Here is a 14,680-nt window from a genome sequence, read left to right as displayed (position 1 = left end):
ATAATTTTTGTAACTGGTCAATTGTTAATTAAAAAAAATGTATTTTCACTGTGTACATTTTTATGTGGTAATATTTGCTTACGCATAATATTTATTTGATTCCTCACACTTCCAGTAACCACACATTTTCTTGTTTTTTTCCTGTCAAATGCAACATAGTGCCTCGAATTCCTTTTTATATAATCGTCTGAACATTTGGATGATCGGAATACGACGATTCAGGTATAGCTCATACATATTCCTTACCAAAAGAGGATTTCTATTTGATTTTGCATAATTAAATAACATATCAGTCCTTTCATCATTTGAATACATCTTTGATTTTTTTTAAACAGAAATGAATTGAGATGCTATTTGATCATACCAAATTATACAACAATCGAATTTTGACCAAAAACTTTCTTGACCAAAAACATTTTCTTTACTTCCAGGATTGAAAATTATAAAAATATTACGAATTATAATTGATTAGGGAGAAATGAGCCTTGAAAGAAACGAAAAATTACGAATTTTCATTGTTAGGGTACCTTCCTGTCGAATTTATTGGTTTGTCTGAATTATATTTTGAATAAATCGAAACAATTTACAAAAGAAGTAACGACAGGACTGTATTAAAATTGTTGTCACTGATGATGGTAGTTATTTCAAACGAAACTCTATAAAAATATCAAATGAGATATATCTTTGAATTGTGAATTTATTGCTTCATCAATATCTGTAATGAAAAAGACAGGTCCATATTTAAAAAAGAAGTTGATGGTGGCCATGTAGACGCGAAACGTTTTATCGAATATTCATTATTACACCGTCATATTACACTTTGAAGACAATAACATTTCGTTTTTCCATTCTCTGAAATAATAATTCTATTCGAAAAAAACGAAAAACAGCATTTTTGGTTTTCCCCGTATAACCCGAGAAGGGTGAGAGTCCCCGTGAATTTTCTTCGACCATTGTATTGTTCCCGATGAAAGTTACCTTTTTTCCCAATCAATCGTCTTCGTATGTGTTACGGTTTAGAATATAGCAATGGCACCACATAAAAAAAGAAACGGTCTCTATATACCACGGTATGATAAAATACATATTTATTGAGGCATGAAGCTACAAAACACATGAGATTTGAGCGGAAAGAACTTTTGAAACAACCTAATCCTACTCACCAATCATTACTCTAGCAGGCACTGCATTCCATTCTAACCAAAAGGTTATGAAGGACGACGTCACTAATATTATTCCTGGTATAAATACTGTCGTGAAATAAAAGGCTCGATCTCTGGTAAATATAAGTTCTACCATGAGACAGCTATAGTTACCTGAAAAAATAAAATAAAAATTTCTATGAAGTATCAGTTGAGAGGTTGTGAAAAATAAATTAGGAAGACTCGGAATAGCTATATGAGATATTCATTATTTGTTGTTTATTCGTCAATATATGTTGAATTTGAATAAGAAAACCATTAAATTAGAAATCTTTTATCACACACTGAACTGGTCAAGGATTTGCATATTTCAGAACGAACATCATTTCTGAGAATCTCATTTGTGGAGACCGAAATGAATAACGTGTAGTTTTCTGAATGAGAAATTGATAATAAATTATACAACTTGGAATTCAAAAATGAACACAGCATTCATCCTCAAAAGTCAACTACTGGTTTTTTTATATTCACGGATTCAGAACCTCATTTCATTACAAATTTTTAGTCTTATTGTGGTTAAATAAGAGTCTCAAAAGCTTATTTTCATCATTCCAATGGCATTTTGAGTCGTAGGTACAATTTTGTTTCAAATTAATTGCCACACTATGGTGTGGCAAACAGAAAGTCTGTTTTTATTTGTTATACTTATATTAGGATAATCAATTGAATCAATACGTACAATTTAAGCATAATTGTTTGCCCTACATGGAGGATATCGGGAAAAACTATTGTTGGGGGTCTTTCTTTATCTGTTTGACCATTGTTTGTGGACGGTAATCTCAAAAAGGATTCATCTGAATTGGATGCTCAACATTTAGTGTACGATTCATTCAAATTGATTGATGAATAAAAATGTATGTCAGAATAATCACGTCAAATATTCGTTGGAAAAAACGCAATACACTGTTCACTCGATCTAGATGGAACTCTGCTTTGGTTTCTCATAAATACATAGGAAATTTTTGAGATGAAAAAATATGGAAAATCCCAAAAACAGAGGGCAACGCCATCGATGCCGTTTGGTAATTATTTATGGAGAGTTTTTTCTCATTTAAATTGTGGACATTTAAAATTCATTTCAGTTTTTGAGGTGATGATATGAAATCAAAACAAATGTGCTCACCTTCATTTATCGAAATAGCTCATTCGATTATTTTTGAGGATTTTTACAATAATTCTAAACTAATAACAAATTTCAATATCAGAAAAGAAATTGCACAAACTAATTAATTTGGACATATGATTTACGTATCAGTTATTTACCAATTTCCACATTAGAAAAAAAAATGAATAAAGGAGAAATAGGTATTCAATTCTTTTCGGTCATTCAGTAAAGTTTTGAAATTTGGATATCAGATTGGGTTTCAAATACCTATTTCTCTTCCAAACTCAATTTTTCGGAGTGCCTGTAATTTTAAATACGTAAGTTCAGATGAAATTATTCGTCACTAAATGGGTAGAAGGTTAAATGATTGGAGTCAATAATTTATACAAAGCAATATATAAGTAAGTAGAATTTAGTTGGCATAAACATGCCTGAGGAAGTTATCGTATAGTGAAACAGGTGTGGCTGTTTAGTAAACTATCTAGATAAAATATCACAATAAAGTATTCACTCAAGTCGAGATATTCGATCTTCTCCAAAAATTTTCGTCAAGAGTAGTAATAAACTCGGTGAAACTATACAAATCATTTGCATAGAAAATTCCACTATTCTGGGTAGGTAATCTATCCAATCAACCCTGTCTCTTTTATTCATCAGCTGGACTACACTTCGTTTTCTAATTATATTTTATCTCTCACTTCAGTACTGAAAGGCAGTGATAAGTTTTTTTTGCAGATAAAGATATGGTGTACTTCACGATTTTTCAAAGGTGTTTTAAATCTTCGTGGACTACCTATATCACTCAAAATGCATATGGGATAAGATCACACATGACGAGGTGGCCGAGTGGTTAAGGCGTTGGACTGCTAATCCAATGGGCTCTGCCCGCGTGGGTTCGAATCCCATCCTCGTCGAACTTTTTTTATTTTGAAACCATAAAAACATTATAAAAAATATGAGGTATTTTCTTTCTTGTACTTCTTTTACGGTTTGATAATTTTTTTATACCAAACTACCCAATAATCTAATTCATTATTTTGTTTTTATTGTTACTTCATATCCGTGTGTTGTGTGCATGGCCAATGAGAAAAATAAAACAGTTTCTGACCAACTTATTCATTAAGAACTTTCATTAATGAAATTACAAACTATGTATTTGTATTATCTATTATTCAACTAAAAATCTAATATTATTTCCAATTCAGCAACTGGTTATTCTGGAAGAATTCGATAAAAGTAATTTCAGTAAAGGTTGTTAATTAATTCATTTTTCATGAAGGATAGTGCCATATTCAGAAGGATTGCCTACCATGGTGCTTCAACGTGTTTCTTTTGGTTCTATTCTCTACCAGGAGGTTGCAGACAGAGATCTGTATGCTGCTCCAGTAGTTGATTCAACTACTTGCTCCGGATCACTCAAACTCAGATACTTTGTAATGATGACCGAGATTTTTCCAGAACTCTTTCCCAAATGGCTCTACATGAACTTTGTATATATGTCAGAAATAGTAATTTACTTAAAAAGTCCGGAAAATACTGTTTTTTGGACTAGAAGACGACCCTTAAGCGAGTCCTGGACGACTGTGAGTCTAAAAATACTGTTTTCGGACGGGTTGCGTACACCATTTTTTCGGCAACCGTGTACAGCAAAACAGCAAGTTTGTTGTAGGGAATGACAATGTTTCGTGGTGTATTTCATCAGTTCGGACTTCCATTGTCTAAAATAATATAAATTGATTTGATAACCCTGAAAAAAAAATCAAAAAGATTTACCGAAAATAACAATTTCATTAAAATTAAAAATGGTATTAAAAAAAAATTAAAAAATAAATATTGAAAGATGTCAAACCATGTTATGTCACAACGTTTCGATTGTTAATATCCACAATCGTCTTCGGGTGATAACTGGACTTATTCCTCCGAGATCTGACTATTTATAGGTCATTCGAGTGCTTTCACCTATCCTCTCTTCCCTCTTTCCGCTTCATTGGTTTTGGCGGGAGATGACCGTTTGGCGGGAGTTGGTCGTTTTTCGCTTGATTAGAGGTTTCCATATGTTACGTATCTCTACGCTAATTTGACTAAATGCGTTGTTGGACGACATATACGCAGTGTTCCTCTTTGTGGATGTTGTCAACAACGCATTTAGTCAAGCTAGCGTAGAGATACGTAACATATGGAAACCTCTAATCAAGCGAAAAACGACCAACTCCCGCCAAACGGTCATCTATTTAAAACTATTTAAAACACAAGCATTTATATTCACTAGGTCACCTTTAGACCTTATTCCTCCTTCCTTGTCACTTTTCACTTCAACAATCAACATTTTTCCAATAAAAATGTTGAAAAAACGTACGGAGCTGCTTTTTGGTTATATATCTCTGTATTTTATGTTTTTAAGGTTAATGGCATAGTTGGTACGACTGATGCTGTCAATATTTCTAAAGTAATTGACCTTATTAAGTGTCTGGTTTTTTTCAACAGTCTAGTTGAAAAAAAAACAGACATCACCAGAAGATGGCAAATGAGACTTTGCCGAAACGTTGTGAAAATAATCCTTATGGGGAGAAAATACACAGAACACGGAGCGAAACCCGAGAAAACAGCTCATCATATACTAACTTTCACATTTGTAATATTAGTATAGAAGTATAGATTCGTATATATATATATATATATGGATTATTATGCACCAAAGCATTTTCTGATCAATGAAGCTTGACGTACGAGGAGACTATTAAAAAAATATAATCCACTCAATCTTCCAATCGCCAGGCGAGACACTAATATAAAAACAGAAGCGAACGAAGAATAGAAAAATACAATAGAATAGAAGAAGAGAAAAATAAAAATTCGACATAATAGTTTTCGTTTCCTGCAACCAGGGCCGTAGCGAAAAGAATAGCCAGGGGGGAGGGAATCCAAATTTTCCCAATCCCACCAGCAAAATTTCCCAATTTTCGAAAAAATGAATACCGAGGGATTAGTTAGTACTATAATATAATAATTTTCTTACTCAGCTATCCAAAGATTGGCTGAATGATTATGCACGTTAGGGTATGCACAAACAAAAATTAATTTTGGTAATTATGAAAATAATAACTGGAATTATTCTATTTTGGACCAAGGTCCTTGGTCTTTCATCATATCCACCATGTATAAGAATATTCAATACAAATGAAAGGAAAAAACACCATAATATTGTGCTAATTGTTTTCTATTACTTCACGGGCCGAAATTTCCCGTTTCCAAGTCGAAAAAACAGCGAAAAGTTGGGAATTTTGTTTTTGTTCAGGACTGTTCTCTAACTTGGGAGAAATTAAACTTTTTTTTTAGTTTTCAAACAACTCAGAATTTCAAAGTATGGGATCTCCAAGTTATGCATGTTGGGAAATCCCAACCTTCTCCTGGTTCTTTCCCTTTTCTTATTACCTCTCCCTTTCTTTTCTCTCATTTTTATTTTTCAATTTTTATTCATTTTTACAATTATTTTTTTCTATCTTCACGGCCCAAAATTTCCCAACTTTTTCCCAAGTCGAAAAAGCAGGGGGGAGCCCACCCCCCATCCCCCCATGGCGACGGCCCTGCCTACAACTATAAAACACTTTCAGAAAGAAGCAACTTTTTCATATAATCTGAAAAAATACAAAATTTAGTTGTTGGTATTATTCCTGGGCACATATGACGTTAAACTAGTATTTTCTCGGATCACACATGACGAGGTGGCCGAGTGGTTAAGGCGTTGGACTGCTAATCCAATGGGCTCTGCCCGCGTGGGTTCGAATCCCATCCTCGTCGTTTTTTTTTGAATTTTGCCATTGCGGATTCATTGAATCTGCAATGAATCTAAATCTAACAATGTTTTTTCAAATCCTCCCTTTTTATTGTATGATACAGAAATGGAGCTTTTAGACATATTAGATCACGCCAAAGTAGACCATATCACTTCCTTTGAAGTTTCAATAGCTTTCGATGTGGGCCTAAATCCGAGCTACCTACAGTTCAACAACAAATTTTATAAACATGATTCAGGTTTACCAATGGGCTCACCCCTTAGTCCATTTTTAGCAGACATATTTATGAACAACTTGTAGACCACTATAGTAAATCCTTACCTGGGTAGAAAACATATTCATTTTTGATACAGATATGTAGACGATATTCTCGCTTGTTTCAGAGGTACTACACGACAGCTGAACCAATTTATGACATTCATGAACAATCTCAATAGCAACATTCAGTTCACACTCGAAACTGAGATAGAGAAACAGATAAATTTCTTAGACCTGGCCATTACACACAATCAGAATAAATTTGAGTTCAATGTTTTCAGAAAACCTAGCTATACAGACATTACCATCCCAAGTGATTCTTTCCATGCAGACAGTCATACATCTGCAGCCTACAATTCAATGTTGCACAGAGCATTCTCACTGCCTTTGTCTGCTAACAATCTAGCTAGGGAAATTGATATAATTACACAGATAGGTCATAATAATGGTTTCAGCGCAGATACTATCCAGAAGTTAGTCAGGAAACAAAGCCGGAAATTCACTTACAGATTAATATACATTCAGGTCAAACAACCAGAAATCAAGAAATGGGTAACTCTAACATATTTTGGAAAAAGAACAGAGATAATTGTGGGTTTCTTCAGAAAAAACAATGTGGAAGTGGCATTCAGACGACATGCCAGGTTATCTCATTTCCTTTTCAATGCCAAAGATAAGGTGGACAAGTTGGAAGAATCTGGATTTTATAAGCTTAAGTGTCCGGAGTGTAATAGTGTTGTGGGACAATGTGGCCGAAATTTCCAAAAACGGTATGCTGAACATGAAAGGTCCTTCAGACTAGGAAAAAATGCAACCACAAATTTCTGAATCTAAACGATACGGAAATTTTGCACTATGCAAGGAAGGGTTACAAACTCAATTATTTAGAATCCTTGGAAATTCACAAGCACTGTTAAAAATTATTGTGAAAAATATAGATATATACTGTGATTTTCACAATATTTATAGGGTAACTTAAATTTTACACAATAGAAAACGTGATAATGGAATTCGCAGAATATCATATGTGAACCAAAGAGTTGAGTAAAAATACGTTGTGAAATCACAGAAGATTCCATGTGAAGTTCAAATTACGTGATATGTTTTGTGAAATCCCCTCCAAGACACGTGGTACATCAGTGACCTTCCATTTTCATAACGCCGTGCTGACTTGAATCCCTTTGTTTCTATCTATCTAAATCAGTTGAAAAATATAGGTCAAAGCGTGCATTGTAAAAAAAAGTGTAGTGATTGGGAATGCAGGTAAACAAAGTTAAGTATTCTATATAGTTATACAGATGTATTCGTGTCTGCTGTGTTCTTTTAAGTGCATATCGATTAGGAAATATGATTTACATCAATATTTTCACAGAAATTCGAATGGGGTAGCATTTGTATGTCTTCATTCTAACTATGGAATTTCGATAACATCCTATGAAGGATTCAAACAACATGTATTCAGATTTCACTCCAGTCAAGACAAATCAAGAGATAAAACATTTCGGATTTTTTGTAGTGAAAATAACGAAAAATTTTACTCTCAGTATTTTTTCCCTTTATACTATATATTAATAAATTTACACATTCATGAATCATTTTCAGAAATTTTCAGCTGCATAGGCAATTTTAATTCATTTCGTTTCATCAATCAGGTTTTGTATTCAATACAATCACTCATTTGTTCAAGTTTTCTTGATTATATTGCTCTTTTTCTATGAGAAACTTCATCATCAAAGTGATTAATATACCAAATCACACCTCAGATTGACTATAGTTTTTGAGTCAGGTCACCTCCATACTAAAGGTAAAAAATATTTTGATCCAACACTGAATGCATTCAATTCAAAATGTCGACCGTTTCTAGCAGTTACTCTCATCAGCATTGGAATGGAAATTTAAAATAATCTATGTATTTTTTTCAGCTTCTGAGGGAGTGTCAATTTACCATGTGTGTTTTGAAAAGAAAAATATCAACGACGGATACGAAAGCTTTCTAGAAGCTTTCAAAGTAGCTTTCTCTTTTTACTTCATTATGAATGCCAAAGGACTTAGAAACTTCGTTGGAATTTCTTCAGAGAATGTTTTTGAAGATACATCCGGATACAGGATCCAAGTAAAAAAAAATGACTTGTGTGAAGAAAAAAGTATTCAACTTCATGAATAAATTACTGATTCATAAATCATAAATTACTAAGATTAGAATGTGTTTTTGTTAAAACTGATAAACTTTTATATGCTACATAATACAAATCTCTTTTTTTCGTGCTTCGAAATATGTTATATTTTGCAGTGTCTACCATATTTTCAAGATCCTCAATTTGAAAACATGGCAAATATATATTCTCAAAAAGGGAATAGTGATTCTCAACAGAGTATTTTCCAGTTGTTTAATGAAAGAACATTATTACCTGATTTGTCAATTTTTCTCAATAAAGTACAGAGTAAAATTCATAATCAACCTTTCAACCAATTTTCTTCCTTTTAATACTTGGGATTTTGAAAACGTAGTAAAATAATTACAATGAAAATAATATTTGATTCCCAAGTACAGTGTAATTTAGCATACTGCAATCACATAGTATATAGATATAATTTCACACAACTGACGATGTGATTAATACATTAATTCGCGTGAATTAGGGGCTTATTTTATGTGATACTAAAAATGACAATTACAAGTGAATATACATTTCTACATTATAAATACTGTAATATATTCATAATAAGCCATGTGATTCCCTGCATTCATTGTCGAAAATTACAAAAGATATTTTGAAAATTACAGTACTTGTATGGTAAAATCACATGCCTCAATATGTATGTTCACAAGGAGTTTTCACAGAATTCATTTGGTAATATGACGTTCACAGAAATTCCTGTGATATCACATGATTTTACGTTGGTTACAAAAAGGCCAACGTAATATTATGTGATTTCACAAGAATAATTCGCATTGTAAACTGTAAATTCAGATACTCAATCAAGCCAAGTACCTAAAGGGGTGGTATATAATGGATAATGTAATGACCCATTGTTAGTTCATTGTATAAGTTTGAAAATGTCCGTATAGGACGAAACTGCAGTAACGTTAGTTACAAATAAAATTAAAAAACATAGAAAGTATCATTTCTTTTTCCATCATTATGAGTTCCTACCACGTAGTAACGGCTACATCCATCAATTTATACATGAGTTTCTGTTCAATTATGTATTGATGGAATAGTAGCTAAATCGACGTCTAGCAAAATTCCTAAACAACTTCAACTTCTCGTAATGCGAAATTGAGTCATTTAAAAAAAGTATTCGTGAAAGAATTATTTATAAGACATTTCTGGAAAGCCACTTCCGAGTCTCCTTTCCCAAATTTCCATATCCTTCGAATATCTCATTATCCTTATAAAATCACCGACTTTTTCCCAATACAAAAATTATCTCACTCACCTCGCCAACTAGACTTTATGGGGCATATTAACGTTGAATTATTTATGAGGTAAGCATTAAGGGTCATTAGACTCGGCGACTTTCGAAGAACATCCTCATCGTTTTTCCATACGTAGCGCATCGAAGTCATCTCGTAGGATACTGAAACATACATTATTTAGTCGTTAGAGTTTTCTTTTGGATGGGAAATTTTGGATTTTTCAATGTTAATCAAGTTTGTTTTCAGGGAGCGATCATGCCATTTTGATTGTTCTAAAAGTTTTGTCCGTTTCAATGTCATTTGTTTTTATAGCTCCATATCTCAATAAATGAATATTCTACTGGGTACTGGTATACAGGGTGTAACATAAGTACGTTAAAATATTCAAGTGACGTATTTCTGAGACAATTGTGAGAAAAAATGAATATTTACAATTTTCTATACCTACCTAACGATTCATATTACTCAGCGCTAAGTGAAGTTGCTGAAAACATTACAAAAACTCAGTATGTGGTAGATCTCGTCTTTCATATGGAATGTTCATCGAAAAATCATTAGTTTTCGAGATACGGATTGTTGAAATTTTTCAAAACACGGTTGTTTTTGTCATAAGTTTTTTTGGAATTTGAGCACTATTGAACTGCCTAATCAGTCTAGCCAAATTTGATTTCAATAATTTTTGTCACTCTCCGCTTGCAAATTAAGTTAATTAAATTGAGGAGGCTATGAACGTTTGTTTATCAAAATAGAAGTTCGCTGCCACATTTTCAACTATTCATTGACAAATTGACACTTCGGAGCTTATAAAGTGATTTTTTGACACCATGTCCAACTTAATGAATGCTGAAATGGCTGATATGGGTTTTGCATACGGTTTGGCTGACGGAAATGCTAGCGAGGTCATACGCATCTATCAGGAAAGGTATCCTCAACGCGGGACTCCTTGTGCAGCGTCATTTGCGAATCTTTATCGGCGACTTTTCGAATCTGGAAGCTTTGGAAAAAATTCTGCAGTAGGACGGCCACGGACTACAAGAACTGTGGAATTGGAGGAGGTGGTTCTCGAAGAAATTAGTGAACATCCAGAGACAAGTACGAGAAAATTCAGTCAAGCTTTAAATGTGAGCCACATGACCGTTTACAAAATTATAAAAGGACAGCAATTTTATCCTTATCATATTCAGCGTGTTCAGGCACTTACGCTAAGTGATTTCCAACAACGTAACGAATTTGCTCAATGGCTTCGAAAAAAAATTAAACAACATCCCCAAAATTCATCGAAAATCCTCTCCACAGTTCCTCTTCAAGAAATGGTATCATGTACTTCCATAACAACCTTATCTGGGAGAAAGATAACTCTCATGCGATAACACAAACTCATTTCCAAGACCGGTTCTCTTTTAATGTAAGGGTGTGAATAATTGGGGTATAATTGAGTTCTATTTTCTCCCCTTACGTTTGAATGGAGTTGCTCACCTGAATTTTTTGGAACACGAGCTTTCCCAGCTTAGTGAAGATGTCCCCATTGGTCTCCTAAATCACTCTTGGTATATGTACGATGGAACCCCTGCTCATTTTACTGTGATAGCAAGAAATTTATTAGACGAAGCATATCCCCAAAGATGGATGGGAAGAGGAGGCACTCGGCATTGGCCCCCGAGGTTACCGGACCTCAATTCCGTCGATTTTTTGAGACACCTAAAATCACTACTTTATGAGTTTATACTAGCCCCACTGAAAACGGAGAAATGTTGAAGGATCCCGGAGTAGCTTACTACGAAACGATAAAAAACAGGCTGACATTTTTCAATGGATGCGAAATTTTTTGATGAGGAGGGCAGAAGTTTGTATTACTGTTGGGGTTCGTCACTTTGAACAGTTGTTGTAATAGTTGTTTCGTTCAATTTTTATATGTTTATTCTTCCTCTTGAAGACGATCACTTGATTATCAAAACACATGTCGAGGTGTTGGGATAAAAGCCACTTTTTCTAATTGAATAATTAAACCTGACAATTTTTTTCAATTTGGATTGATTAAGCAGTTCAATAATTCTCATTTTAAAAGAAGTCTGTCCGGGTATACTGCCTATAAATTTTGATGAAAATAACTAAAATTGCAGGAAACTTATGACAGAAACCAATCAAGTTTTAAAAAAATTCCAACAATTTGTATCTTGAAAACGAATGATTTTTCGATAAACATTTCATAAAAAAAAGTTGTTTATTTTGACGAGATCCACCACATACTTAGTTTTTGTAATGTTCTCAAAAACTTCACTTAGCTAAGTAATATGCACCGATATACACGATGGGGAATGTTCCTCAATTTGAGTTATTACAGCAAATGCAAGTTTGAACAAAATAAAGTTGAGTTTAATTCATGAGTTTTTCAAATTCATTTCGAAACGTATTAAAATTGATGTTTCAAATCTTCGGTTTTAATTTTTAAAGGGATTAGTTTCTAATTCACATATTGGCAACAGCGCCTATATCAAGTTGAAATAATTTATACGTACCTAGATATTATTTGAAAAAGGAAAATTATCTTTGTAATTAAACAATTAAGGCAAAATATAAATTATAGTTTATTATCACTTCCACAAGCCACATAAACAACAGTTGTTTTGTTATTTATTTATATAGAGGAAGATAGGTTAGGTGCACAAAATGTCATATGTCACAGAATGTCTCGGAAACCGGAACATAACTAAACAGAACAGCACGCCTTTGAAATATGTCATCTTTATTTGTCTCATACAGGTAACAGATTCATTGTCCTTTATTAGCTATAACCGATGTTTCCAAATGGTGAAATAGAAACGAATCCCTTTAAATGTTGAATGCATTCTTACATTCGTCTTTTTGAAGTATTTGAATAAGTTTAAAATGCGTTGTTTTAGAGCCCTTTTATGAAAACTACTAGATTTTCGTCAGGAGGAACATTCCCCATTGTGAATATTTCGAAAACGATCACCTCCAGCGTTGTTGAGGAGGTGTATCTTCTTTATCTGGAAAAGGTGTGGAACTTAGGTTTTCTCAAAAAGTACCCAAAGTTTTCTGTCAAAAAAGTTAGGGCAATTTGAAATGAATAATGACAGCGTACGCAGCGCTCTCTAGATGTAACATGAAAATCAATACAGTATTATGATTTCTCACGTCGAAAAACCCAGGGTACCAAATTTCGTGCAAATAACATATTTTTTGCCAGAGTTATTTCCAAAAAACAAACAAACAATTCAATTTCAACACCCTGTACCTCCGAAACGAAGCATTTCCGGATTCAAGTTTATATATACTTTTTTTCTTAAAATTGTCACAGAAATATGTCACTTGAGTATTTTAACGTACTTATATTACACCCTGTATACTGATCGATATAGAAATTTGTACTTGATTGTCGTATGATGTTTGTATTGATGCTTGTCGTTAAGCGGTTTTATATAAAAAAAAAAGTTGAAGTTATGGATTTTAAACCAGCCCCCCAAACAAATTCTCGAAGATGTTCAACCCTAAGAACACAGAGACACCGAAAACTCCACAGTACATTTAACTTGAACTGTCTCAAATATACTGCTTATATTTGTGAACATCAAAATAGATTCATAAAAATGAACGAAAAAAAAAATAGATAAATATCTTTGTGGACACCTAACTTTACCTATACTCCCATACTCAACTCACTATCATTATTATATTTTATTATCATTGTATAACTCTTTGATCTGAACTTATAGTGTACATAACGCACTTTTATATACAGTGTGTCAGTTTCAAAACTTACAATGGGCTATATCTCACGAACGAAAGCTGATATCGAAAAATGCTTGAAAGAGTTTCTAGGATAGTAAAGGGGAACTAAAGTGACATGAAAGAGAACTCACCCCCATCAACCCCCTAGGCCCCACCCACCAAAACTCAAAAAGTTTAATTTGCAAACCCCTACTTGTGATACATCATTGAAAATACTATCCAATGCTATAAATAATGATTGTACAGGGTGAAGCAATAATTGTGAAACTTTGGCTCAAATGGAATATTTAATGAGGTTTTTGTTGAACTACAAATTTATTAAAAATAACAATTAAGTAAATGTTCCATTGTTTTTTGGAATTTCTTCCTGACGTTTCGTTTGCGCGAGTGGCTAGCTTCTTCAGAGGTTCATACATCTTGAGTTAATCTCCGATGTGTGCAGAGACTCGGACGGCGTACGCAGAATCTGTTTCAGGTGGAGGAAATAACCCCCCATGAGCAGGTGATTTACCAAAACCAGAGGCGAAAAACCCCTTCACGGTTAAGAAGCTGGGTTTATTTGGTCGGGTGTGAAAAAGTGTGAGCCACAATAAACCCTTGCGGGTTGTGATGGAGCGTCGAATAGACCCACTCACTTTGGACCTAACCTAACCCAACCTGATCTTCGATGTCATCGGAGATAAACTGAAATGTGAAGGTTTAATAATGATTGTAGTATCAAGTGAGTATTTGCGTATATTTTATTTTTACTAGTTTCTTCATTTTTTCCGAGCTCATTTTATTCGTTTCAGAATATTAACTCAGTACGCTTCATGGACGTTTGGGTATAATATGAGTAAATATGGAACAAAACTACGAAGCTACCATGGGTTGGAGAAAAACGGTGATTACAAAGAGTACTTACTGCTTTCCATCGAAAATGTACATGTCGGATCGTCGAATGGAAAAATGTTCAAACTACCCTGGCATGATAAAATCAAATGTCTCCTGCAAAATAGAAAGTATTTCAATATGTCAATTCTGCTAGCTCAATGAAAAAATGGTTCTCATCAATATTCAACCATTTTCATTGCCGTCGTATGTATGTGTTACATCAAAGTTTTTTTCAAAAGTTTCAGATGGGAAATGAAGTTATCAAAAAATGTTCTGC

The 14,680-nt window shown here is 33.5% G+C and overlaps 1 protein-coding gene and 2 non-coding genes across 21 annotated transcripts in view; 2 read left to right on the top strand and 1 right to left on the bottom strand.

Annotated features, from left to right (window-relative positions):
• pHCl-1 (pH-sensitive chloride channel 1) overlaps window positions 1-14,680 on the bottom strand; it is a 212,294-nt gene that overhangs the window by 37,976 nt on the left and 159,638 nt on the right. For all 19 annotated transcript variants that reach the window (XR_012467962.1, XM_074184953.1, XM_023164538.2 and 16 more), the window contains 3 exons: window positions 14,435-14,517; window positions 9,801-9,941; window positions 1,164-1,316 (listed from right to left, as the gene is read on the bottom strand). Coding sequence is in view for 18 of the 19 variants with exons in the window: in XM_074184953.1 (XP_074041054.1) it covers window positions 1,164-1,316; window positions 9,801-9,941; window positions 14,435-14,517 (377 nt within the window). In the remaining variant the exon portion in view is untranslated. The remainder of the gene's footprint in view (window positions 1-1,163; window positions 1,317-9,800; window positions 9,942-14,434; window positions 14,518-14,680) is intronic.
• TRNAS-GCU (transfer RNA serine (anticodon GCU)) lies at window positions 3,140-3,221 on the top strand. The gene has a single exon. It is a non-coding gene; the product is annotated as a tRNA-Ser (tRNA).
• On the top strand, window positions 6,024-6,105 carry TRNAS-GCU (transfer RNA serine (anticodon GCU)). Its single transcript has one exon. It is a non-coding gene; the product is annotated as a tRNA-Ser (tRNA).

This window comes from Leptinotarsa decemlineata, unplaced genomic scaffold (genome assembly GCF_025532065.1).
Source record: "Leptinotarsa decemlineata unplaced genomic scaffold, Ldec_3_MD MMD2_tig00026361_RagTag_RagTag, whole genome shotgun sequence".
NCBI classification, from domain to species: domain Eukaryota; kingdom Metazoa; phylum Arthropoda; class Insecta; order Coleoptera; family Chrysomelidae; genus Leptinotarsa; species Leptinotarsa decemlineata.
The sequence above is the reverse complement of the archived record's forward strand: the minus strand, read 5'-3'. Positions and strand labels throughout refer to the sequence as shown.